Source organism: Ctenocephalides felis, unplaced genomic scaffold (assembly GCF_003426905.1).
Source record: "Ctenocephalides felis isolate EL2017-DRISC unplaced genomic scaffold, ASM342690v1 CF-g0.4_SCAFFOLD_01492, whole genome shotgun sequence".
NCBI lineage: Eukaryota > Metazoa > Arthropoda > Insecta > Siphonaptera > Pulicidae > Ctenocephalides > Ctenocephalides felis.
The window spans coordinates 54,954,122-54,980,910 of record NW_020537646.1 but is presented as its reverse complement, the minus strand read 5'-3'; the positions used below and the strand labels follow the sequence as shown (position 1 = coordinate 54,980,910).

The 26,789-nt window shown below is 30.3% G+C and overlaps 1 protein-coding gene across 1 annotated transcript in view; it reads left to right on the top strand.

Moving 5' to 3' along the window:
- The window catches only part of LOC113371414, a 292,058-nt gene that overhangs the window by 166,855 nt on the left and 98,414 nt on the right, over window positions 1-26,789 (top strand). Inside the window, exon 13 of the mRNA XM_026612042.1 lies at window positions 6,809-6,943. Coding sequence (XP_026467827.1) covers window positions 6,809-6,943 — 135 coding nt within the window. The remainder of the gene's footprint in view (window positions 1-6,808; window positions 6,944-26,789) is intronic.

Genomic DNA, 26,789 nt, shown 5'->3' with positions numbered 1-26,789 from the left:
GAATCAATTTCTTTTTACCTATTTTTTTATTCTTATCAGTTGTAGGAGTTTCTGGCCATATCAAGGCGTTTTTGAACAGGGTCGGAAAACAGGGTTGCATCTTATGTAAATCTGTAGAAAGAGTTCGTGGTGGAGTTGTTTCAGTCTTATTTGAGTTTTCTAAAAGTAAGGGCTGAACTGTTTTATTTTCTTTGGTTGTGTTTTCTTTCTCGGACAAATCATTAGCAGCACTTTCCATAGTTGTAATATTTAAATCCCTGGCTATTTCAGTACTTGAATTTGTATCATTTTGTTCATCAATTAATTCTAATATTTCATATTCTATATCTTCTCTATCAATAATTTTTGAGCTTGTTGCTTTGCTGTTGATTGTCGCAGGCGTTGAGCACTGTATTAAGGTATTATGTTCTTCAATTCCATCCAATGTCAAGTCCTCATTTGGCCAGTCTAAAGTAATTTCTGAAAGCGTATAATTATTTACATCTATCGTAGAGTCACCCAAGTGCAAAGACTCCAGAGAAGGAACCATATGATTGCGAGGATTTGAATAAATTTGTCTAATGCTTTTCCAATAGTTATATAAACTTGTATCTTCTAAATCCCCATTCCACTCTCCATAGCAATTTTGAAATGCATTTAATTTTGCCATTCCCAAATGTGCCTCAAAGTGTGCAACAAAATTATTTGAAGTTTGTAATGTTGATGGACCTGGTGTTGATGAACCTATTGAACTTGCTGGCAAATCTGAGTTAGATGATGGAGCAGTATTTTTGACAAGTCGACTGTAATCAATGGCGTTTTCATCAAATGGGTATATTCCGCATTTGCGAAAACCATTTCTTATTGTCTCTTGTTTTACTGCCTTATCAATAGATTTCTTAAAAATCGGTCCAAAATCTTCTCTTTTTAAACGACGTGCATTATTCTCTATTCGCCAAGAATATACATTTCTACTCCAGGCACTTTTTAAGCTGTGAAAAACCGCTACGTCCATAGGCTGTAAAATATGAGTTGAATTGGGCAATAAGGCAACCATAATAATGCCAATTTCTCTACATAATTTACACAGGCGATAGGACAAATGCGAAACATGACCATCCAAAAATAAAACAACTGGTTTTTCAATATTTTCGTTTATAAGGAAAGGATTGAAAACATTTCCAATATACTCATTAAAGTTTTCGCTGGTCATCCACCCGTTATCACTTCTGCCTATGGACCAGGTTTTCGGGTATTTTGCCAATATGTTAGTTGATATCCTCTTATATGGAAATAATGAAATAATGACCAACTTCCCATCTGCAGAAGCGCCGATCAATACTGTAAGGCATTCCTTTTCATCATTTCCCGATCTGCAATGTACAGATTTGGAACAGCTTTACCTTTTGGGCACAGGAAAAATGCAGATTCATCGCAATTAAAAATTCTAGATGGGTCTTGTAAAAGCTCACTAAAGTCATTTTCTTGAAAATATTTCTGAACTCGCTTGAACCATGCCCTAATTTTGACCTCATTCACACTGACATGAGCCGTAGTCAAGGGTTGACATATACTTTTACTAATCAAAGGGTTTCTTCTAAGAAAACCCTCATACCAATGCCGACCTGGATATCCTTCCTTAAATTTGTTAGACCGACCGAGTTCAGCAACCAGTTTATGTATAGAATGTAATAAAATGTCTTTCGTTACAGGAAAACCCATTTGAGCCATCGTTATAACCCATTCAACAATAAGTTTTCCTTCTTCGGGGGTCAGCACTGCTGGAGCTCCTGCACGACCTTGCTTTTTGTATTTTCCGTGTAATTTATCATATAAGGTTTGATTGGGAATTTTATATATTCTGGAAGCTTTGTAAACAGATAAAGTACCATCGCGAATTTCTTTTAAAGCCTTTTCTAGGGTTTCAGGCGAATATTTATTTGAAGCCATCGGTACTTTGAAAAACTAAAAAAAATATTTAAAAGTTATACATTTATACATAAAATTTATATTATTGATATTGATATTGATATTGATTATAATTTTAACAATTGACTATGCTACTAGATCGCTACTGCATTCAAAAATACCATCGGTACCATTTTATTCAAGTTATCGCAACTAATTATTAATTAAATAATCTATGACGTATCTTTGCTTTATTAATATACAGGCAATGCCCATATAACGGTCAAGTACGTTGCAAAAATTAAGCAAATCAAAACTACCGTATTTACGAATATGTCCCTAATTCGCTGCATACATACACACATACCCGCACACTAGTGATTCGTGCTCTATAAATATCGTGCGTCATTGATAGAAAACAAGTGCACTACGGGTTTTCCCCTATTTCTATAAGCTTTGACATTACACAAATGATTTATCGTAGATGAAATAAAAGAAACATCTGATTCTCTCATTACTACCATATTTTATGTATATGGGAATAATGGAAATAAGTAAAAAAATCATATATTTTCTTGCTAAAGAGTAGTAATTTCAAACTCAATTATTAGGGTTAAAAATAAAAAAAAACATATACCGTAATTAGGTCACAATATTCTGTGGTCATTACCAAACTTAGTAACACCAAAAACACCACTAAATTTAAGCATAATTGAGAATAAAGGACTAAAATAATTCAGGTCTACTTCTCCTAATTGCGTGACACTCACGGATTACGTTCAATGCCTCAATTGTGTGAACTTAATTACGGGAGTCACAAAATTGACACTTTCTTAAACATATTTGCTCGATTTAACTATAAAACTTATCACTTATTAATTCTTAACAATAATATCACAAATTTATATTGAATAAGCTTACCAGTGTCACATAAAAATCTTAAGCAATTGTAGCGTCACATTAACCTAACTAACAACAGGACTGTACGTAATGGCGATCGGGTTATGACTGATGCGTTCAGAAGCTCTCTATGGTTTTAAAAACTAATATTTAAAATGGAAAATCGTGCTTATTTGATGAGATTCGAATTATAGTTTATGTGGTATTGTTTAAAATTATTATTCACCGACTATTTTTTTATTTTGCGATCAAAATGAAAAACTCCCGTAATAATGTACTATCCCGGAATAGTGTACGTTTACAGGTAAACGTACCATATTACGGGATGATAAGGAACGTTTGACTTTAAAGACGAATTTTAGAGAAACTAGGAAAGTGGACGAACTAAATCTGTTATATTTTATTAATTAGACTTTTAAGATTATTATAAAACAAGATTTTTCGTCGTAGAGTGCTGAACCACGCGTTTGTCCCTAATTCCGTGATAAAATTCGGCTCGTGAATATAATGCCGGGAGTCGTTGTACGTTATTCCGTGATAGCGCACGATGCTTACATTTTTGATCGTATTGCCTTGATAAATATAGTTATAAAAAGGGTTATAAAGTGCGGTTAATTTATAAAAGTCATAAAATTATAAGAAGCTAAAAAACTTCTAAAATAAAAATAAAATAAAAGCTGTATTATTATAGTAATAGCAGTATAATTATCATTATCAATACTGTTTCGGTAAATCAAATAAATGAAACAATAAAGGAATAATTTTTAACGGCAATTAAACAAAAATATAAACTTAAATAAATATAAAATTTAAACTCAAAGTAAAAAAATTAAACTTGTAATGAAAGTTACAATTCTGTCAACAAACATAAATCTTTAAAGACTTACAATAATCTTTAAAGACTTTCAAGTTAACAATAACTACTAGCTCAAATTAGGTTTGATTGGGAATTTTGTATGTTTTACAAGCTTTAAAATACATTTAATATAATATGGCAAATTTCTTTTAAAGCCTTTTTTCGGGGTTTTGGGTGAATATTTAATTGGAGCCATCGTTCTTTGAAAAACTAAAAGTCCGATTTGAAATCATACCCAAATAAATTTACTGATCTTGAATATAATTTTAATAATATTTAATAGATTGTATTAGACTATTAGAAAGTTACTGCATTTAAGTGTAGCCTCGGCATCTTATTTTCGAGTAATTGCAATTCATATTAATTTAATAACTTACGATGTATGTTTGTTTTAATAATATGCAGGTTATATAATGGTTATATTCCAAAAGCTTAATCGGATTAAAACTATCGTGTTAACAGGAATGTCCCTAGATATCTCTGCATACATACATACATACCAGCGCCCTAGTAAATCCGCGCCCTATAAGTACCGGCGCTATACGGGGTATAACCTGTATTTTTATTCAATTTATATAATAGAAATAATTGATCATAGATGAAAAGGTAGAAATAAATGAACTCTCATTACTACAATATTCTAGGTATATTGGAACAATGCAAATAAGTGAAAAAAATCAATCATGTACTTTCTTACTGAAGAGTAGTCATTTCAAACTCAATTATTAGGGTTAAAAAATAAAAAAAAAACATATACCGTAATTACGTTACAGTATTCTGTAGTCATTAACAAACTTAATAACACCAGAAAACACCGCCGAATTTAAGCACAGTTGATGAAAATAAAAATGAAACTATTTCAAGTCTGCTTCTCGTAATTGCGGGATACTCACGGAATTAGGTTCACTGGTTCAGTTGTGTGAACCCAATTACGGGAGTCATGAAATTGATAATTTCTAGACAAATATATGCTCGATTTAACTATAAAACTAATTTCTTATTATTACTGATCAAAAATTTCACACATTTGAATCGATTAAGCTTATCGGAATCAAATAAAAACCTTAAGCAATGGAACCGTCACATAACGTAACTCGCTAACAAGCCAGTACGAAATGGCGATCGGGTTACGACTAATGCTTTCAAAACTTTTTACGGCTTAAAAACTAATATTTGAATTCGAAAATCGTACTATTTTATTAGGATTCAAATTATAATTGATGTGAGGTGAATAAATAAAATTATTTTATTGACCGTTTTCTTATTTTGCGATCAAAATGAAAAACTCCGTAATAATGTACTATCCCGGGAATAGTGTACGTTTACCTTATACCTTTATACGTACCTTTTATTTTTTTAAATAGATTTTTTTCATGAAATCATGAGCTTTTTGGAAATCGTTTGCACTAAAGTATTGGTAATTCTAGAATCCGTCAAGATCTCTAAACCAAGTGATTCTAGATGGAATACGATTATTTTTAATTTGGTGGAAATGGCACTCAAAAACTATTTGTTTTATATGAAAAAAATATTGTATGCGTCTTTTATCTGCATGATAGCTTACTCATTTTACACGCAGAAGTACTCATTTTAGCTTATTTTGAGTACTATAAAACCCCATTTTCATATCTAGCCTAATATTGTTTCTAGAACAATTTATAGAACTCCGATTTATTAGGAGTTTAATTGATATAATTTGTTCATTACATGATTTTCGTTAGAATGTATATTTTTAGAATTATTTGCAAAAAACGATGAAAAACGCAAAAAAACAACAAATTTTCAGTAGCCAGTAACTTGAAAAGTAATTTCTTTTTTGAAAAACATTATTAAACATTTTTCTCATCTAATTAGTTCTTTTATCGATATCCGAAGTTAGTTTGAAAGAGATACAATTGCACCACTAAAAAGGGATGTCATCCCCCGGAAAGTGGCAAATGATTCTAAATTATTTTTACTTTCAAACTTGAGAGTAAGATGAACCTAATTCCAAAATTTCATGCAAATTGGAGCACATTAAAATATTCAGACCCAAAATGCTCCATGTCTTGAGTAAATATTTTGTATCCAATGCCAAACATATGAATTTTTGACACAATGAAACTTCTAAAATAATTGTTTGAATAAGTAAATTATTTTTGTATCGTGATTTAGTAAAGTAAGGCAAAACGCGACTGCATTTAAAAGTTAAAAAAAAATAATCAGCCCAAAGTGACTTATAGGCTAAGTTTTGATGTGCGCATGCACAGACTGCATCACCTGTCAGATGTCGACTGTAAATCTTATAATAATTTTAATTTTTGGCACATCTCAGTTGCTTTTCGGCAATTAATAATCTAGTCATTTACATTTTTCTTACTCATAATCATAAATATATTATATTTTATTTTTACTTTCAAACTTGAGAGTAAGATGAACCTAATTCCAAAATTTCATGCAAATTGGAGCACATTAAAAATATTCAGACCCAAAATGCTCCATTGTCTTGAGTAAATATTTCGTATCCAATGCCAAACATATGAATTTTTGACACAATGAAACTTCTAAATAATTGTTTGAATAAGTAAATTATTTTTGTATCGTGATTTAGTAAAGTAAGGCAAAACGCGACTGCATTTAAAAGTTAAAAAATAATAATCAGCCAAAGTGACTTATAGGCTAAGTTTGATGTGCGCATGCACAGACTGCATCACCTGTCAGATGTCGACTGTAAATCTTATATAATTTTAATTTTTGGCACATCTCAGTTGCTTTTCGGCAATAATAATCTAGTCATTACATTTTTCTTACTCATAATCATAAATATATTATATTTTAATATTGTCTTAGCCTATAAGTGAATGGGACATGTTTGCCAAAGGACAGTCTTCATTTGTTTTAATGTCAAACTATGCCTTAAATATTTTCAAGGGCAAACAATGATAAGCAGTTTTTTGTATTTTTTTTTCATTTATTTCTACAATCTAACTATATTTCTATGAATCTGAAAATTCTAGAAAATTTTCCGAACAAACTACAAGAAGATTCAGGAAAATCCGAATTATAGTTTAGGAGGATTAGACATTCATACATAGTTACAGAAGAATTTTATATATATATATATATATATATATATATATATATATAACAGAGATATTTTACATGAATATGGTTATATTATTCTAGAAACCAGATTCGACAAGAGAAATCAATATGGAATTTCTTGCAAATTTATCTGGTCCAGCACAAACATTTTGTATTTCATGGAATCGAATTTATGTAGGAACAAGGAATGGCATAATGGATGTATATGATATATCGGTAAGTGATATTTGTTACTTTTGGATTGGTTATATTGATAATGTATCGTCAGAGGCGTTTCTCATGTATTTTATATGTAAAATGATCTTGAAAACTTGACATACAATTTGATGACATCATCACTGGAAATTGAACTTAGTATTTTACATCTAAAAATGTGTACACATTACAGAATTTTGCATTAACATTGATACAACTAACCAGTCACTAACCATGAATTTTTTGTAAATAGGAAAAATAATGAGAGTTTTGTTTTACATAACTGTGGAAAAATTAAAGTATTTTAGCACAGAACGAAGACCATATAATAGCTATCGGTACCGAGGCCAGAATCAAGTTTCTAGCGCAAACTGCAAAAATTACGAAGGAACTTTTACCTTACCCTTTATAAACGATCTTTACTACGCATGGAAAAAGCTCTTCATTAAACATAATATTAAAGTAGTCTTTACCTCAGATAACACTCTTTCAACATTATTTACTAAATCAAAATTTAAATGTGATCCGAAAATTTGAAGTAATTTAGTATACTAATTGAATTGTCTAAATTGCCAAGGGTTTTACATTGACGAAACTAGCCAAAATCTACACAAAAGAATCTCTCAACACAGAAATAATTCAAAAAATAAGAATCAGAATAAAACAATGCTCACAGAACACATAAATAACCTTCAGCATAGCATTGATTTCCTAAACCCGAGTCTATTACATTTTGAAACCAATATATTTAAAAGAAGATTTAGTGAAGGTTGTCTAATATCGTTAAGTAATAAAGCAATGAACAAGGGACTTGACAGTTATTCGCTCTGTAATGATTACAATATATTTCTCGGTCAATTTTTAAACAACATTATTACTGAATTGAAGCGTGCCCATTTTTTATTACTTTCCGAAACCATATGTTTTTACCAGTTTGCACATTTTTTAATAAATCCTTGTAAACACAATCCATTCAGTGCTTAGACTTCAACAACTATATACACAAATTAAGTTTTTTATCTTTGATGTTTGAATGATTGAACTACTGATAGCTTGGTGTTACAATTGTTAATTAGTGTAGTGTAGTGTTAAATTGTTTTTGTCTGTAAGTAGCTATATTTAAGTTTAATATGTTTGTATCAATTTTTTTTCTGAATTAATTATAAAAAAAAACTTTCTAGTTTTCGACTGAATGACGGTCTCGATGAAGACTAAAACGTATGGATTGATAAAGCTGGCCTTAGTTTTTTTTTACTTGGTGATATTGCCCACCCAACTCACTCGTTCTAATATATATATATATATATATATATATATATATATATATATATATATATGATTTAGTAGTTAATTTTGACGTTGAAATATATGAGTGAGTTCTTGAGGGCGATACATCAAACAAAGAAAAGCCAAAGATTTATAAAATAATCTTTATTTCCAAACGTTTCGACATTCAATTTAATGTCATCATCAGTGGATATTACGTTGGTTGGTTACATATAGAGAAGTGTACACAGCACTAGAGATTGGCACTAACATTTATACAACTAACTTGTCAGCACTATGCATTTTTTATATAATTTTTTTGTATGATGTAAACAGAAAAATGATAGTTTTATTGAACAATAATGTAAGTATAATTATGTAATTTCTGCCACGACTTCTGTACTTTGCTAGTACCGAGGCATGTATACAAAGTACAGAAGTCGTGGCAGAAATTACATAATTCTACTTACATTATTGTTCAATAAAACTATCATTTTTCTGTTTACATCATACAAAAAAATTATATAAAAATGCATAGTGCTGACAAGTTAGTTGTATAAATGTTAGTGCCAATCTCTAGTGCTGTGTACACTTCTCTATATGTAACCAACCAACGTAATATCCACTGATGATGACATTAAATTGAATGTCGAAACGTTTGGAAATAAAGATTATTTTATAAATCTTTGGCTTTTCTTTGTTTGATGTATCTCCCTCAAGAACTCACTCATATATATATATATATATATATATATATATATATATATATATAACATGTCAAATCCTTCAATCATTTACACTGAAAAAAATTGTGACCTTAGAAAGATAGTTGAGTCTTTACTTATATCCCTTAACACTTCTTGCGTAAACAAACGTAATTCCTCTCATCTCTTACGTGACAGTTACAAAGTAATCATTAATTTCATGAAAAGTAATTCAATACAGTTTTAGAATATTTCGTTCGTATATTTCTTCTCTGTTTCTCTTTCCCCTTTCGTTTCTCGCAACTCTCTCCCACTCTTCCATTACACGTGCGTGTCTACACTGTGGTGTACTTTTAACCTTGAGCAGTGCGCACAATGCTATGCTATCAATAACATCAAATATAGAAGGACAATGTGTGCTCCTCCTATTTCTCTTTTGTTAATATAATAGTAGGTTATTATTTTACACAGATTTAGTGTTCAATCAATTTTACATCATAATTAATGTTTTCTGTTGTTTTTCCTGGTTTGGTATGTATAATTTCCTCCTTTTATATATTTATATTTATCATCAACTGTATTTATGTAATATGTTTTTTAGATTACTGAATGATGACACACATCAAGTGTCGAAACGTTTAATGGAATAAATAATTTTGTTATTTAATCTTTTTTTTAATTCGACGGCTGGGCTGTTTAATGTTTAATATGAACAAATGTTTAATATGAACAAAACAGCACCCAGATTTTTTTAATATAACTTTATTTTAAGATTACAAACGTTTCGAGACCATGGTGTGCCTCACCTTCAGTGTAATTTCAATAACAGTTACTTATTACTAAACATTATTTAATATTTTATTTAAAACTATATTTTGACTTTTTAATATAAAACACCAACTATTCATTGCATTGGCAAGTGACCATTGTTTCATTCAATGCTTGATACGGTAGTGACTGACATGTGACATTTACAGAATTATTCGAAACAAATCTGAAGTATCTAACAGAGACAGGATGGGTAACATTAAAATGTAAACAATAGGAAAGCGCTCGCATACAAATCGCATATATATATATATATATATATATATATATATTATATATATATATATATATATTATCTATAATATATATATATATATATATTATATATATATATATTGATGAGTATTTTAGAATCGGGCAGTAACACCAAGTAAAAAAACTAAAGTAGTTTTGAAATACTTTATTTATCCATACGTTTCGGTCTTCATCGAGACCGTCATTCAGTGGAAAAAACTAAAAGATTTTATATGATGTAGGAGGAAAATAATATAAAGTTATAGAACTTATATATAAATACTTACAGAAATTAATTATACAAAAATACACTACACTATTACACTGTGATAAACCAAGCTATTAATAACTGGAACATTTAAACTAATTAGTTTTTGAGAATTTTTGGTTACATTCTAGTGTGTACAAATTGACTAACGTCTAAATACTGAATGAATAGTGTTTACAAATTTTGCGAAAGTGTAAAAAGACCGGCAAACATATGTTTTTAGTAAAATAATAAAATTATAAAATACACGCTTCATTCAGATATGGTGGTGTTTTGGAAATGGTCAAGGATTATTTTATAGTCATTGCAAAGCGAATTGTTGTCAGTTCTTAAATTTATGGCCGTCTCCTTGTGTAAAGATATTAGGCATCCTTCGCTAAATCTTCTTTTAAATAAATTATTTTCGAAGTGTAGGATCGTGGGATTGGAAAAATCAATGTTATGTTTGAGCTGATTAATGTGATCCGTTAGTTGTGTTTTATTCTGGTTCTCATTTTTAGAGTTGTTTTTGTGTTGTGTGTGTTCTTTCGTGCAAGTTTTGACTGGTTTCACCTAAGTAGACACAATTACAATCTAGGCAATTAAGCTTATAAACTAGATTACTTAGGACTCTTGGGTTAAATTTCGATTTTAATTTTGTAAAAAAGAGTTGAAAAAGTGTTTTCGGAAGTAAAAACTACTCTAATATTATTTTTACTGAAAAGTTTTCTCCACGGGTAATGTAATTCTTTAATGAAAGGTAAACTTATAGTTCCGACGTAGTTTTCAAGGTTTGGATTTTCAATTGAATTATTGTGATGGTTTTGGAGATATAGGATTCTATTTTTTGTTATGGATTGGATGAGGTGTTTGTGGGTAGGAGTTTTTGGTTAGGATTTGTGAAATGAGAGATAGATTCTTTCTTAAAAATTTACTGTGTGATAATAATAATGCGTGGTCTATTAAGTTTGTGATTGTGCCTATTTTGATAGAGAGGGGGTGGTAAGAATGGTAATTAAGATAACGGCCTGAGTATGTTGGTTTGTGATACCAATCAGTTATTATATTATTATTTTCGCGAAAGAGTTGGACATCTGTATATATATATATATATATATATATATATATATATATATATAATAGAATTTTATTATATGAGTGGTACGAATATTAAATGCTTAATATGAACAAAACAGCACCCAGATTTTTTTAACACAACTTTATTTTAAGATTACGACCGTTTCGAGACTATGGTGTGCCTCACCTTCAGTGTAATTTCAATAACAGTTACTTATTACTAAACATTCTTTAATATTTTATTTAAAACTATATTTTGACTTTTTAATATAAAACACCAACTATTCATTGCATTGGCAAGTGACAATTGTTTCATTCAATGCTTGATACGGTACTGACTGACATGTGACATTTACAGAATTATTCGAAACAAATCTGAAGTATCTAACGGAGACAGGATGGGTAACATTAAAATGTAAACAATAGGAAAGCGCTCGCATACAAATCGCATATATATACTATATATATATATATATATATATATATATATATATATAGATATATATATATATATATATATATATTTTATATATATATATATATATATATATTGATGAGTATTTTAGAATCGGGCAGTAACACCAAGTAAACTAGTTGGTTTGGTATTTAGCCTTGAGGCAAGTTACATTAACTTCCCGATATGTGTAAATAATCGACTTAATCAAAAAAAATGTGTAAATAATATACTTCATTAATCCTACTTTAAAAAAAACGATAATAATTTTAGCAAACTTTGACGAATTTGTAAAATTAAACTACTTGTCGTAAGGCCGTAATATTACAGTAAGTTCTATAAGACCATGATGTATATCGCCAAAAAAAGTTCCATGAACATCGGCTTAAATTTTTTTTTCAACAGTTAATTACAAGAAAACGGCTCGGTAGATTTTCACCTAAAATTAATCAGTACCATTCCCAACTAATATCTTTCAAACAGTTTTTGATATTTTAAAATCGGTTCGGTAGGATGAGCTTAAATGTCGACGAAAATTTAACACTTTTTTTCAACAGTTAATTACAAGAAAACGGCTCGGTAGATTTTCACCTAAAATTAATCAGTATTATTCCCAACTAATATCTTTCGAACAGTTTTTGATTTTTTAAAATCGGTTCGGTGGGATGAGCTTAAATGTCGACGAAAATTTAACACTTTTTTTCAACAGTTAATTACAAGAAAACGGCTCGGTAGATTTTCACCTAAAATTAATCAATATTATTCCCAACTAATATCTTTCGAACAGTTTTTGATTTTTTAAAATCGGTTCGGTAGGATGAGCTTAAATGTCGACGAAAATTTAACACTTGTTTTCAACAGTTAATTACAAGAAAACGACTCGGTAGATTTTCACCTAAAATTAATCAGTATTATTCCCAACTAATATCTTTCGAACAGTTATTGATTTTTTAAAATCGGTTCGGTAGGATGAGCTTAAATGTCGACGAAAATTTAACACTTTTTTCAACAGTTAATTACAAGAAAACGGCTCGGTAGATTTTCACCTAAAATTAATCAGTACCATTCCCAACTAATATCTTTCGAACAGTTTTTGATTTTTTAAAATCGGTTCGGTAGGATGAGCTTAAATGTGGACGAAAAGTTTAACACTTTTTTTTCGAATTACAAAGAAACGGCTTGTCAGATCGTTGCACAAAACTGACAAACAATAGTCCTCACCGAAATACATCAAATGGCTTTTAAATTTCTAAAATCGGTTCAGGCGTTTTTGAGAAAACGTCGATCAAAAGTCTAATTTTGACGAATGCCAAAAAGACTATACTGATTTTTGCAAACTTTGACGAATTTTTAAAGCTGAACCAGTTGTCGTAGGGCCGTAATATTTTAGTATGATCTAGAAGACTATGGTATCTATCGTCAAAAAAATAATCATAAAATTCGCCGAAATTTTTTTTTTTAAAACTTTATTACAAGAAAACGGCTCGGCCGATCTCTACCAAAAACTAATCAGCACGATTCCCAACCACTATCTTTCGAACGGTTTTTGAATTTTCAAAATCTATTCAGAATTGCGGGTCTAAAACGTAGACGAAAATTTTCACTTTTCTTTTCTGCCATTTATAAAGAAACGGCTTGGCCGATCGTCACACAAAACTGAAAACAATAGTTCTCGTCGAGATACATCGAATGGCTTTTAAATTTTTGAAATCGTTCGAGAAAACGTCGATTTACGGCAAAAAATCTGTTAACATAACACACACACACACACCACACACACCATAACTTTTTCCAAATTTGGTCTCATTCGATTCTGAATGGCTTGAAACTTCGAGAAAACATAAAATTACGAATCGGATTTTTTGATGAAAATAACTAAACTTCTCCTTCGGGAAGTTAAAAAACTAAAGTAGTTTTGAAATACTTTATTTATCCATACGTTTCGGTCTTCATCAAGACCGTCATCAGTGGAAAAAACTAAAAGATTTTATATGATGTAGGAGGAAAATAATATAAGTTATAGAACTTATACATAAATACTTACAGAATTAATTATAAAAAATACACTACACTATTACACTGTGATAAACCAAGCTATTAATAACTGGAACATTAAACTAATTAGTTTTTGAGAATTTTTGGTTACATTCTAGTGTGTACAAATTGACTAACGTCTAAATACTGAATGAATAGTGTTTACAAATTTTGCGAAAGTGTAAAAAGACCGGCAAACATATGTTTTTAGTAAAATAATAAAATTATAAAATACCGCTTCATTCAGATATGGTGGTGTTTTGGAAATGGTCAAGGATTATTTTATAGTCATTGCAAAGCGAATTGTTTTCAGTTCTTAAATTATGGCCGTCTCCTTGTGTAAAGATATTAGGCATCCTTCGCTAAATCTTCTTTTAAATAAATTATTTTCGAAGTGTAGGATCGTGGGATTGGAAAAATCAATGTTATGTTTGAGCTGATTAATGTGATCCGTTTAGTTGTGTTTTATTCTGGTTCTTTTTTTAGAGTTGTTTTTTTGTGTTGTGATGTTTTTTCGTGCAAGTTTTGACTGGTTTCACCTACGTAGACACAATTACAATCTAGGCAATTAAGCTTATAAACTAGATTACTTAGGACTCTTGGGTTAAATTTCGATTTTAATTTTGTAAAAAGAGTGAAAAAGTGTTTTCGGAAGTAAAAACTACTCTAATATTATTTTTACTGAAAAGTTTTCTCCACGGTAATGTAATTCTTTAATGAAAGGTAAACTTATAGTTCCGACGTAGTTTTCAAGGTTTGGATTTTCAATTGAATTATTGTGATGGTTTTGGAGATATAGGATTCTATTTTTTGTTATGGATTGGATGAGGTTTGTGGGTAGGAGTTTTTTGTTAGGATTTGTGAAATGAGAGATAGATTCTTTCTTAAAAAATTTACTGTGTGATAATAATATGCGTGGTCTATTAAGTTTGTGATTGTGCCTATTTTGATAGAGAGGGGGTGGTAAGAATGGTAATTAAGATAACGGCCAATTTAACACTTGTTTTCAACAGTTAATTACAAGAACGAACTCGGTAGAGATTTTCACCTAAATTAATCAGTATTATTCCCAACTAATATCTTTCGAACAGTTATTGATTTTTTAAAATCGGTTCGGTAGGATGAGCTTAAATGTCGACGAAAATTTAACACTTTTTTCAACAGTTAATTACAAGAAAACGGCTCGGTAGATTTTCACCTAAAATTAATCAGTACCATTCCCAACTAATATCTTTCGAACAGTTTTTGATTTTTTAAAATCGGTTCGGTAGGATGAGCTTAAATGTGGACGAAAAGTTTAACACTTTTTTTTCGAATTACAAAGAAACGGCTTGTCAGATCGTTGCACAAAACTGACAAACAATAGTCCTCACCGAAATACATCAAATGGCTTTTAAATTTCTAAAATCGGTTCAGGCGTTTTTGAGAAAACGTCGATCAAAAGTCTAATTTTGACGAATGCCAAAAAGCCTATACTGATTTTTGCAAACTTTGACGAATTTTTAAAGCTGAACCAGTTGTCGTAGGGCCGTAATATTTTAGTATGATCTAGAAGACTATGGTATCTATCGTCAAAAAAATAATCATAAAATTCGCCGAAATTTTTTTTTTTAAAACTTTATTACAAGAAAACGGCTCGGCCGATCTCTACCAAAAACTAATCAGCACGATTCCCAACCACTATCTTTCGAACGGTTTTTGAATTTTCAAAATCTATTCAGAATTGCGGGCTAAAACGTAGACGAAAAATTTTTCACTTTTCTGCCATTTATAAAGAAACGGCTTGGCCGATCGTCACACAAAACTGACAAACAATAGTTCTCGTCGAGATACATCGAATGGCTTTTAAATTTTTGAAATCGTTCGAGAAAACGTCGATTTACGGCAAAAAATCTGTTAACATACACACACACACACACACACACACACACATACTTTTTCCAAATTTGGTCTCATTCGATTCTGAATGGCTTGAAACTTCGAGAAAACATAAAATTAGCGAATCGGATTTTTTGATGAAAACATAAACTTCTCCTTCGGGAAGTTAAAAAACTAAAGTAGTTTTGAAATACTTTATTTATCCATACGTTTCGGTCTTCATCAAGACCGTCATTCAGTGGAAAAAACTAAAAGATTTTATATGATGTAGGAGGAAAATAATATAAAGTTATAGAACTTATACATAAATACTTACAGAAATTAATTATACAAAAATACACTACACTATTACACTGTGATAAACCAAGCTATTAATAACTGGAACATTTAAACTAATTAGTTTTTGAGAATTTTTGGTTACATTCTAGTGTGTACAAATTGACTAACGTCTAAATACTGAATGAATAGTGTTTACAAATTTTGCGAAAGTGTAAAAAGACCGGCAAACATATGTTTTTAGTAAAATAATAAAATTATAAAATACACGCTTCATTCAGATATGGTGGTGTTTTGGAAATGGTCAAGGATTATTTTATAGTCATTGCAAAGCGAATTGTTTTCAGTTCTTAATTTATGGCCGTCTCCTTGTGTAAAGATATTAGGCATCCTTCGCTAAATCTTCTTTAAATAAATTATTTTCGAAGTGTAGGATCGTGGGATTGGAAAAATCAATGTTATGTTTGAGCTGATTAATGTGATCCGTTAGTTGTGTTTTATTCTGGTTCTTATTTTTAGAGTTGTTTTTGTGTTGTGATGTTCTTTCGTGCAAGTTTTGACTGGTTTCACCTACGTAGACACAATTACAATCTAGGCAATTAAGCTTATAAACTAGATTACTTAGGACTCTTGGGTTAAATTTCGATTTTATTTTGTAAAAAGAGTTGAAAAAGTGTTTTCGGAAGTAAAAACTACTCTAATATTATTTTTACTGAAAAGTTTTCTCCACGGGTAATGTAATTCTTTAATGAAAGGTAAACTTATAGTTCCGACGTAGTTTTCAAGGTTTGGATTTTCAATTGAATTATTGTGATGGTTTTGGAGATATAGGATTCTATTTTTTTGTATGGATTGGATGAGGTGTTTGTGGGTAGGAGTTTTTGGTTAGGATTTGTGAAATGAGAGATAGATTCTTTCTTAAAAATTTACTGTGTGATAATAATAATGCGTGGTCTATTAAGTTTGTGATTGTGCCTATTTTGATAGAGAGGGGGTGGTAAGAATGGTAATTAAGATAACGGCCTGAGTATGTTGGTTTGTGATACCAATCAGTTATTATATTATTATTTTCGCGAAAGAGTTGGACATCTGTATATATATATATATATATAATATATATATATATATATAGAATTTTTATGATATGAGTGGTACGAATATAAATGCTTAATATGAACAAACAGCACCCAGATTTTTTAACACAACTTTATTTTAAGATTACAAACGTTTCGAGACTATGGTGTGCCTCACCTTCAGTGTAATTTGAATAACAGTTACTTATTACTAAACATTCTTTAATATTTTATTTAAAACTATATTTTGACTTTTTAATATAAAACACCAACTATTCATTGCATTGGCAAGTGACAATTGTTTCATTCAATGCTTGATACGGTACTGACTGACATGTGACATTTACAGAATTATTCGAAACAAATCTGAAGTATCTAACGGAGACAGGATGGGTAACATTAAAATGTAAACAATAGGAAAGCGCTCGCATACAAATCGCATATTTTTATACATATATATATAATATATATAATATATATATATATATATCTATAATATATATATATCTATATATATATATATATATATATATTGATGAGTATTTTAGAATCGGGCAGTAACACCAAGTAAACTAGTTGGTTGGTATTTAGCCTTGAGGCAAGTTACATGAACTTCCCGATATGTGTAAATAATCGACTTAATCAAAAAAAATGTGTAAATAATATACTTCATTAATCCTCCTTTAAAAAAGATAATAATTTTTTTAGCAAACTTTGACGAATTTGTAAAATTAAACTACTTGTCGTAAGGCCGTAATATTACAGTAAGTTCTATAAGACCATGATGTATATCGCCAAAAAAAGTTCCATGAACATCGGCTTAAATTTTTTTTTCAACAGTTAATTACAAGAAAACGGCTCGGTAGATTTTCACCTAAAATTAATCAGTACCATTCCCAACTAATATCTTTCGAACAGTTTTTGATATTTTAAAGTCGGTTCGGTAGGATGAGCTTAAATGTCGACGAAAATTTAACACTTTTTTTCAACAGTTAATTACAAGAGAACGGCTCGGTAGATTTTCACCTAAAATTAATCAGTATTATTCCCACTAATATCTTTCGAACAGTTTTTGATTTTTTAAAATCGGTTCGGTGGGATGAGCTTAAATGTCGACGAAAATTTAACACTTTTTTTCAACAGTTAATTACAAGAAAACGGCTCGGTAGATTTTCACCTATTATCCAACTAATATCTTTCGAACAGTTTTTGATTTTTTAAAATCGGTTCGGTAGGATGAGCTTAAATGTGGACGAAAAGTTTAACACTTTTTTTTTCGAATTACAAAGAAACGGCTTGTCAGATCGTTGCACAAAACTGACAAACAATAGTCCTCACCGAAATACATCAAATGGCTTTTAAATTTCTAAAATCGGTTCAGGCGTTTTTGAGAAAACGTCGATCAAAAGTCTAATTTTGACGAATGCCAAAAAGACCATACTGATTTTTGCAAACTTTGACGAATTTTTAAAGCTGAACCAGTTGTCGTAGGGCCGTAATATTTTAGTATGATCTAGAAGACTATGGTATCTATCGTCAAAAAAATAATCATAAAATTCGCCGAAATTTTTTTTTTTAAAACTTTATTACAAGAAAACGGCTCGGCCGATCTCTACCAAAAACTAATCAGCACGATTCCCAACCACTATCTTTCGAACGGTTTTTGAATTTTCAAAATCTATTCAGAATTGCGGGCTAAAACGTAGACGAAAAATTTTTCACTTTTCTGCCATTTATAAAGAAACGGCTTGGCCGATCGTCACACAAAACTGACAAACAATAGTTCTCGTCGAGATACATCGAATGGCTTTTAAATTTTTGAAATCGTTCGAGAAAACGTCGATTTACGGCAAAAAATCTGTTAACATACACACACACACACACACACACACACACATACTTTTTCCAAATTTGGTCTCATTCGATTCTGAATGGCTTGAAACTTCGAGAAAACATAAAATTAGCGAATCGGATTTTTTGATGAAAACATAAACTTCTCCTTCGGGAAGTTAAAAAACTAAAGTAGTTTTGAAATACTTTATTTATCCATACGTTTCGGTCTTCATCAAGACCGTCATTCAGTGGAAAAAACTAAAAGATTTTATATGATGTAGGAGGAAAATAATATAAAGTTATAGAACTTATACATAAATACTTACAGAAATTAATTATACAAAAATACACTACACTATTACACTGTGATAAACCAAGCTATTAATAACTGGAACATTTAAACTAATTAGTTTTTGAGAATTTTTGGTTACATTCTAGTGTGTACAAATTGACTAACGTCTAAATACTGAATGAATAGTGTTTACAAATTTTGCGAAAGTGTAAAAAGACCGGCAAACATATGTTTTTAGTAAAATAATAAAATTATAAAATACACGCTTCATTCAGATATGGTGGTGTTTTGGAAATGGTCAAGGATTATTTTATAGTCATTGCAAAGCGAATTGTTGTCAGTTCTTAAATTTATGGCCGTCTCCTTGTGTAAAGATATTAGGCATCCTTCGCTAAATCTTCTTTTAAATAAATTATTTTCGAAGTGTAGGATCGTGGGATTGGAAAAATCAATGTTATGTTTGAGCTGATTAATGTGATCCGTTAGTTGTGTTTTATTCTGGTTCTTATTTTTAGAGTTGTTTTTGTGTTGTGATGTTCTTTCGTGCAAGTTTTGACTGGTTTCACCTACGTAGACACAATTACAATCTAGGCAATTAAGCTTATAAACTAGATTACTTAGGACTCTTAGGTTAAATTTCGATTTTAATTTTGTAAAAAGAGTTGAAAAAGTGTTTTCGGAAGTAAAAACTACTCTAATTATATTTTTTAAAAAGTTTTCTCCACGGGTAATGTAATTCTTTAATGAAAGGTAAACTTATAGTTCCGACGTAGTTTTCAAGGTTTGGATTTTCAATTGAATTATTGTGATGGTTTTGGAGATATAGGATTCTATTTTTTGTTATGGATTGGATGAGGTGTTTGTGGGTAGGAGTTTTTGGTTAGGATTTGTGAAATGATAGATAGATTCTTTCTTAAAAATTTACTGTGTGATAATAATAATGCGTGGTCTATTAAGTTTGTGATTGTGCCTATTTTGATAGAGAGGGGGTGGTAAGAATGGTAATTAAGATAACGGCCTGAGTATGTTGGTTTGTGATACCAATCAGTTATTATATTATTATTTTCGCGAAAGAGTTGGACATCTAAGAAACTGATAGATTTATTATTTTCTAATTCAGAAGTGAATTGTAGGTGTTGTCACTGTTTGGGGTGGATGTTATGATGTTATCAACATATCATATAAAGTTTTTATAAAATCGCGAGTTTTCTGAAAATAGTTTGTACTAAAGTAGTGAATCTGCTAGAATCCATCAAGATGTCTATGATGAAGTGAATTCTAGATGGAATGTGAATTTCTTTAATTCTGGTGGAAATGGCGCTCATTAAACCATATGATTTAAAAGAAAAAAACTTCGTATATGCTTCTTATTTGCATGATAACACACTCAATTTACACGCAAAAAACTTGTAACAGCACTCATTTTAAAGCTTATGTTAAGCACTATAAAACCCAATTGCACCGAAATGCATAAAATGTAAAACCTCGACACTAGATGGCTCTAAATGCAACAATTAAATCTTGAACGAAATAAAAAACGACTTTGCTCTTTCAAATCTTGCTTAATATTTTTCCTAGAACACTTTATGTAATACCGATTGATTGAGATTTTTATTGACATTATTTTGTTCATTACATGATTTTTGTTAAAATGTATATTTTAGAAGCTATTTGCAAAAAAACGAAGTAAAACGCCAAAAATATATGAATCTTTAGTGGCCAGTAACTTGAAAAGTATTAGTTTTTTTGAAAACTATAAAAGACATTTTTTTTTATGATTAGTTCTTATATCGATTTCCGACGTTATTTTGAAAAAATGTAATTACACAATTGAGAAGGGGTGTCAACCCCCGGGGGGGATGGCGCAACCCGAATTGTTTTCACTTTTGAACTTGAGGGTAAGATGAACCTAATTCCAAAATTTCATTCAATTTGGAGCACAGTAAAAAATTCAGAGGTTATACCCTTTTTTCCTCTCCGTTTACTGCACTAATGTGTTGAAGGGCTATTTCAGCTAAAGGTGGGGAGGCTGGAGATTCCATTGGTGTACCAAATGTTTGGAAATACAATTTACTGTTGAACTCAAAATATGCGTTGGAAGTTAAAAAAATTATTGTTTCTCAAAACCAGTGTAGGGAAATTGTGGTATGGATGGATATATCATGCCATTTTTTAGTTATGGCTTCAAGGATAAGGTCTAATGGAACGTTTGTAAACAATGATACTACGTAACTAATTAAAACGCTATCATTTGGAACTGTAATTTGTTTAAGTTTTTCGACAATAAAGTGAATATATATATATATATATATATATATATATATATATATATATATATATATATCTTGAGGATTTTTTGTTCGACGTTGAAACATATTGCAATGAATAAATAAATAGTCAGTGCTTAGAAAATGGCTTATTCATTCCGAGAAATTGAATTGTAACTTTTGTTTTGTCGCTATGCTAACGGCTAAAAACAAAATATGTGTTTCATACAATTTTACTTTTACCTTTTTTGGTCTTTTCTTAAATTATTTTTGCTTTCCTACAGTAGTAATATGTGATTGTGGTGTTGAAAAATGAGTTAATTAGTGTGGTTTTTCCTGATCTGGTGTGTATAATTGTTGTTTTCAATCAATTTTTCCAATATAAATTTATTTTTTAAAACTTTTTCTTTATATTGTAAATTTCTTTTAGCTGAATGATGAGACACATCTAGTCTCGAAACGTATAAAAAATTAAAATAAATTCTTTACATTCGACGCATTGGCTGCTTTATTCATTTCAATATATATATATATACAGGCTGGGTCCTACCTTGAATGCAATGCATGCGAAAAATGCGGGCGTACGCCTTAGGGGCCGCCAAAATAAGATTCGGAAATAAAATGTATTATATATTTTTTTAAATATTAAATTAAGAATACTCCATAGATTATAATAAACAATCAAACTTAACTATGGATACGGAGACACATAAAGCATATTTAGTTTGCAATGTGATATCAGTAGAAACAATTAACCGATTAATAACTCCGCAAACTTTTTTTGTTTAAAGTTAAGGTGTAATCGAAAAAGAAATTATTTGTGTTCAATCCCATAAGCTCAAACCGGCGAAAGATTAAATTAATTATTGACGAAAAATTGCGAACTGATTAAGTTGAAACGGAAATTATTAAAAAAATAGATACAAATCATAACAGACAAAAATGGAAAATGTATAGTCAGTGCTTAGAAAATGGCTTATTCATTCCGAGAAATTGAATTGTAACTTTTGTTTTTGTTAAATGTTACGCATCTGATGAACTTTGAATTTGGAAGGCATGAAAAATGGAATCAAAATTCACTTTGGAACAACTTGCAAATTCATAGCTCTTACTCTAAAATTGATTATTAACTATGCAGAAATAAAACCGATACAAATTTATTTAGTTTTTTTTGTTTCAATATAGTTTAAGAAATATGTAATTTCTTTGCATTTTTTACTAATCTTTGGACAATAAAACTTAACTTTAAAATAACAATGTGATGGGAAAGTAAAGATTAATTCAATTCGGCTCTTGCGATATGAACAAGGAGAAGTTTACGATGCAATTTTGGATATTGTAAATAATAAAAAAAATAAATTAAAATAAAATTTAAAAAATCCAACGTGAAATACTGTTATAGTGTTATGTTTAAAAATAAAAGGCTAGTCCTTTTACTCTCTTGGCATAATTTTCTCAATAGAATAAATCGCATAGTAAATAAGTAAAATGTTTCAAAACCCAAATACGTTAGAAATTCTTGAAAATTTAATACACAATGTTCTATTGATCACTTTATTTTAGTCAATTACACCACGTTCACTATATACGTATTATACGAGGTGTGTTCAAAAAGTACCCGGAATTACTAATAATTAAATTTCGCGGGTCTGGAGTGTCTGATTGTCAAAATTTTTTTTTATTGTGTTGGTATACATGCCCCTAAAGTATGATGAAATTTTCAGCTATATTCACTGTTTACTTTGTCTGTGGTAGTCGCTAAGGTTCGACGTGTTTTTCTGAGCTCGGCGATTTTTACAATGGAAGAATTGAAAAGTCAAAGAATTTGTATTAAATTTTGCGTAAAAAATGAAATAAAGTGTTGCAAAGTGCAAAAATTCACCAGATATGGCTCCGTGTGACTTTTTCCTATTCCCAAAGTTGAAGAGACCCATGAAAGGACGGCGGTTTTCCTCGATTGAAGAAAATCGCTGAGAGTGCTCAAGGACATATCAAAAAGTGAATATCAAGGGTGCTTCGAAAATTGGAAAAAACGCTGGCATAAGTGTATTATATCTGGGGGGGGACTACTTTGAAGGGGACCACATTAATGTAGACGAATAAATAAATATTTTTTGAAAAAACGAAAATTCCGGGTACTTTTTGAACAGACCTCGTATATATCTGTTTCACATATTACTCAACGCCTACTATATCACGCTGTCATTATCATAGTTAATATTCGGCTATTCTGATCAATTCTCGTCCTCGAGAATGCAGTTTTCGAATTTCTTGGGACGTGTGATTGTCCGTTTCTGTCTCCTCTTCTTCGTCACTGTTATTAGATTTGTCATCATTACTGTCGTCTGAGTAACTTTCGTCTTCTTGCATCAGGATGGGCACTTGGCTTTCTCCACACTGCATTCGGGAATATGCATCTCCGGTTTGCAGTCCTTTGATGGTTTATCTCCCGCTGATTTGGATTGTTTGCAATCATCCTCTTTAGGTTTCTTGGGACAGTCGGCAGATTTGGTGCGTTTCCTTCTACACTTTGGTTCACATTTTGGTTTTGGTGGTGGGCATTTTGGTTTAGGTTCCTCACATTTTGGTTTTGGCGGTGGACACTTCGGCTTCTCTTCACATTTCGGTTTTGGTGGAGGTTTCGGTTTTTCTTCATTTCTCTGCGCCACGGTTAACCAGTCTTCTTCTATTAAATAGTTATTCAATACCATAAGTCCATCCACACACTCTGTCTCTTCAGCTTCAATTATGGTATTTCGGGATAGAGCATCCACATGTCTCATCTTCTCTGCTGGTCGATGAATCACCTCATAGTCAAATTCTTGTAGTTTCTTTTCAGGTATGTCCTCATCTAATTTTATTGTATCCATTGTTAGTTCTCTTACATCTGATTTTTCCTGGGTTTGTTCACATTCATGGCACTCGTCGCATTTTGTAACTTTATAATCCTTTTCAATGTTGTTTCATTATTTTATATATTCAGTATCGGTATGATGGTCTCACCCCCTCTCATTGACACTACTGCGGTCTTTGTTAAAGCACTTGCCTCTAATGGAATTTTTATTGCCTCAGCCCTAACAATTTTCTCCTTAAGCGCTAACTCTATTGCACCTACATCATCATTATCATCTACCTTCTCCATTTCCTCATAGCACACTCCTATTGGCTCTTTCTCTATTGGCACAATACAATCATCGATCTCGCTTCCCAATACCATTTTGTATACCTCATGATTAGGCACTACACCAGACTTCACTCTCTCATCACGAACCATCGATACCATCATTTTCATCATTTCATCTTCTCGGCGTCTGCTTTCCAAATACATTTTGTATAACTCTCGTAGCTCATGAGTGTATATCTCAATAATGTCAAATTAATCTTTGAATAATTCTTGAGTAATCCTCCAGTTATCCTTGAGTTATCCTATTAATACACAATGTTCTATGGATCACTTTATTTTACTCAATTACACCACTTTCACTATATACGTATTATATATATATATATATATATATATATATATATATATATATATATATCTTATATATAAAAATGGAGCTCTCTTTCAAATGTCCGAATAAAACTCGAAAACGGCTGAATCGATTTGGCCAGTCTTAGTCTTGAAAAATTCGTGCCAATCCAGAGAAAGTCCAAAAGGTGAGAAATTATTTCAAATCCGCGTAGAAACTTTACATTTTTAATTTGAAAATTTTTATTGAAGCGTAATTTAAATAAAACAATTGACGGTGGCAATTTCGTGAAATGTCAAACGCTTTTGACAGATGATGTTCAATTGCGTTTAATAGGATGTTTTACGCGAATATTATTTAATTATGATAAATTTGTAGTAAGTAGTTTTGTTTGTAGTTTTATTTAAATACAAAAACGTTAGTAAACGGGCAGCAAGTGTTACTAGAGACTCAAAATATCAACTTTTTTGAAATGTTAATATGAAAATGCACTTTTTGGCATATTTTTCTCAAACACGGTGCTCTGAAAGATCTCATTTGTATAATTATCTACTCATTGGTATTTATAAAACATTTTCTAGGTTATATTATTTTTTATTTATGTTATTTAAATTCAGAATCAAAATTTGGTATCGATCAAATGGACATTTTATCGAATAACATTTTTCCAGTTATAATTTCCCAGAATTTATCGCAGAATATATAGTAATATATGAAGGTCCGGGATTAAAAAGGTCCACCACCGATGTGCCAAAAATCAGTAAAGTTAAGCATTGTTTAACAACAATATTTGAAAGTAGAGGAAAAAAGATGTATAGCCAGCTACAATCTTGATTTGAAAACGATAATCTTTGAAATGGGGGAGATAAACGGTAATCTTTGAAAATCCATAATAAAAGTATTTTCTTCCGTTGGTAGTTTTAGCATTAGTTAAAAATGTAATTATTTGGTAAAATATCTTTAAAACAATAATAAGGCTTTAAATCTTTTTGCCACCTGCCCGTTTCAAGTTACCCCGCCTATAGGGTAAAAAGGTCTAGATACCAAATTTTTGAAAGAAATCAAAAAAGCACATTTCTACAATGATGAAGTAGAAGGCAGTTTACTGAACTCAGATAATTGTTCGTTTGATATGTGTTATTTGCTGTGATATAATTGTTTTGGTTTTCACAATATAGTTTATATTTGCTCAAAGTCAAATTAGACCTTTGTGTCTCGCCCTGCTCTACATATATACTTTTTATTAAATTTACTTTAATTCATCGAATGTTACTTGAAACTTTTAAAAAGCAGGTCAAAGAAGAAATACTTAATTCATTTTTTATCTCTCCTCGCAAAAAGTTGAAAATTTTGTATAAGCTCAGTAGTATTATTTACTATTATACACAAAATCCAGAATCCAAAAGAATCTGAAGAACTTGAAACGTAATTAATAAGCCGAAAGACCAAAAAAGACGATGTTTTCTATAGAAAGTGTATAAAACTTGCAGTTTGATTGTATTGACAAAATATAGACAAACTAATGGGGTTTATTGTTTTTATAATACCTAATTGTATACAGCATTCAAACAACACATCCTTATGCACTTAAAGTATTAATATTCTTGATTCTCTAGAAATGGTTTAGAATATATCTTATTTAGCAAAACAACGTTTGCCGGGTCAGCTAGTATATATATATATCTGTTTTACATATTACTCAACGCCTATTGTATCACGCTGTCATTATTATAGTTAATATATGATTATGATCAACCCGCGAATCTCCTCGATTTTCTATATAAATTTTAAATCAATATATTTTATACGCTTTTACGTTATATCTAATTTTTGTGTACTAAATCTAAAATTATGAAAAAATAATTAAAGATATACGTAAATATTTTTATAATTTTAATGATAAACTATTAAAACAGTTAAAATTATTGGGG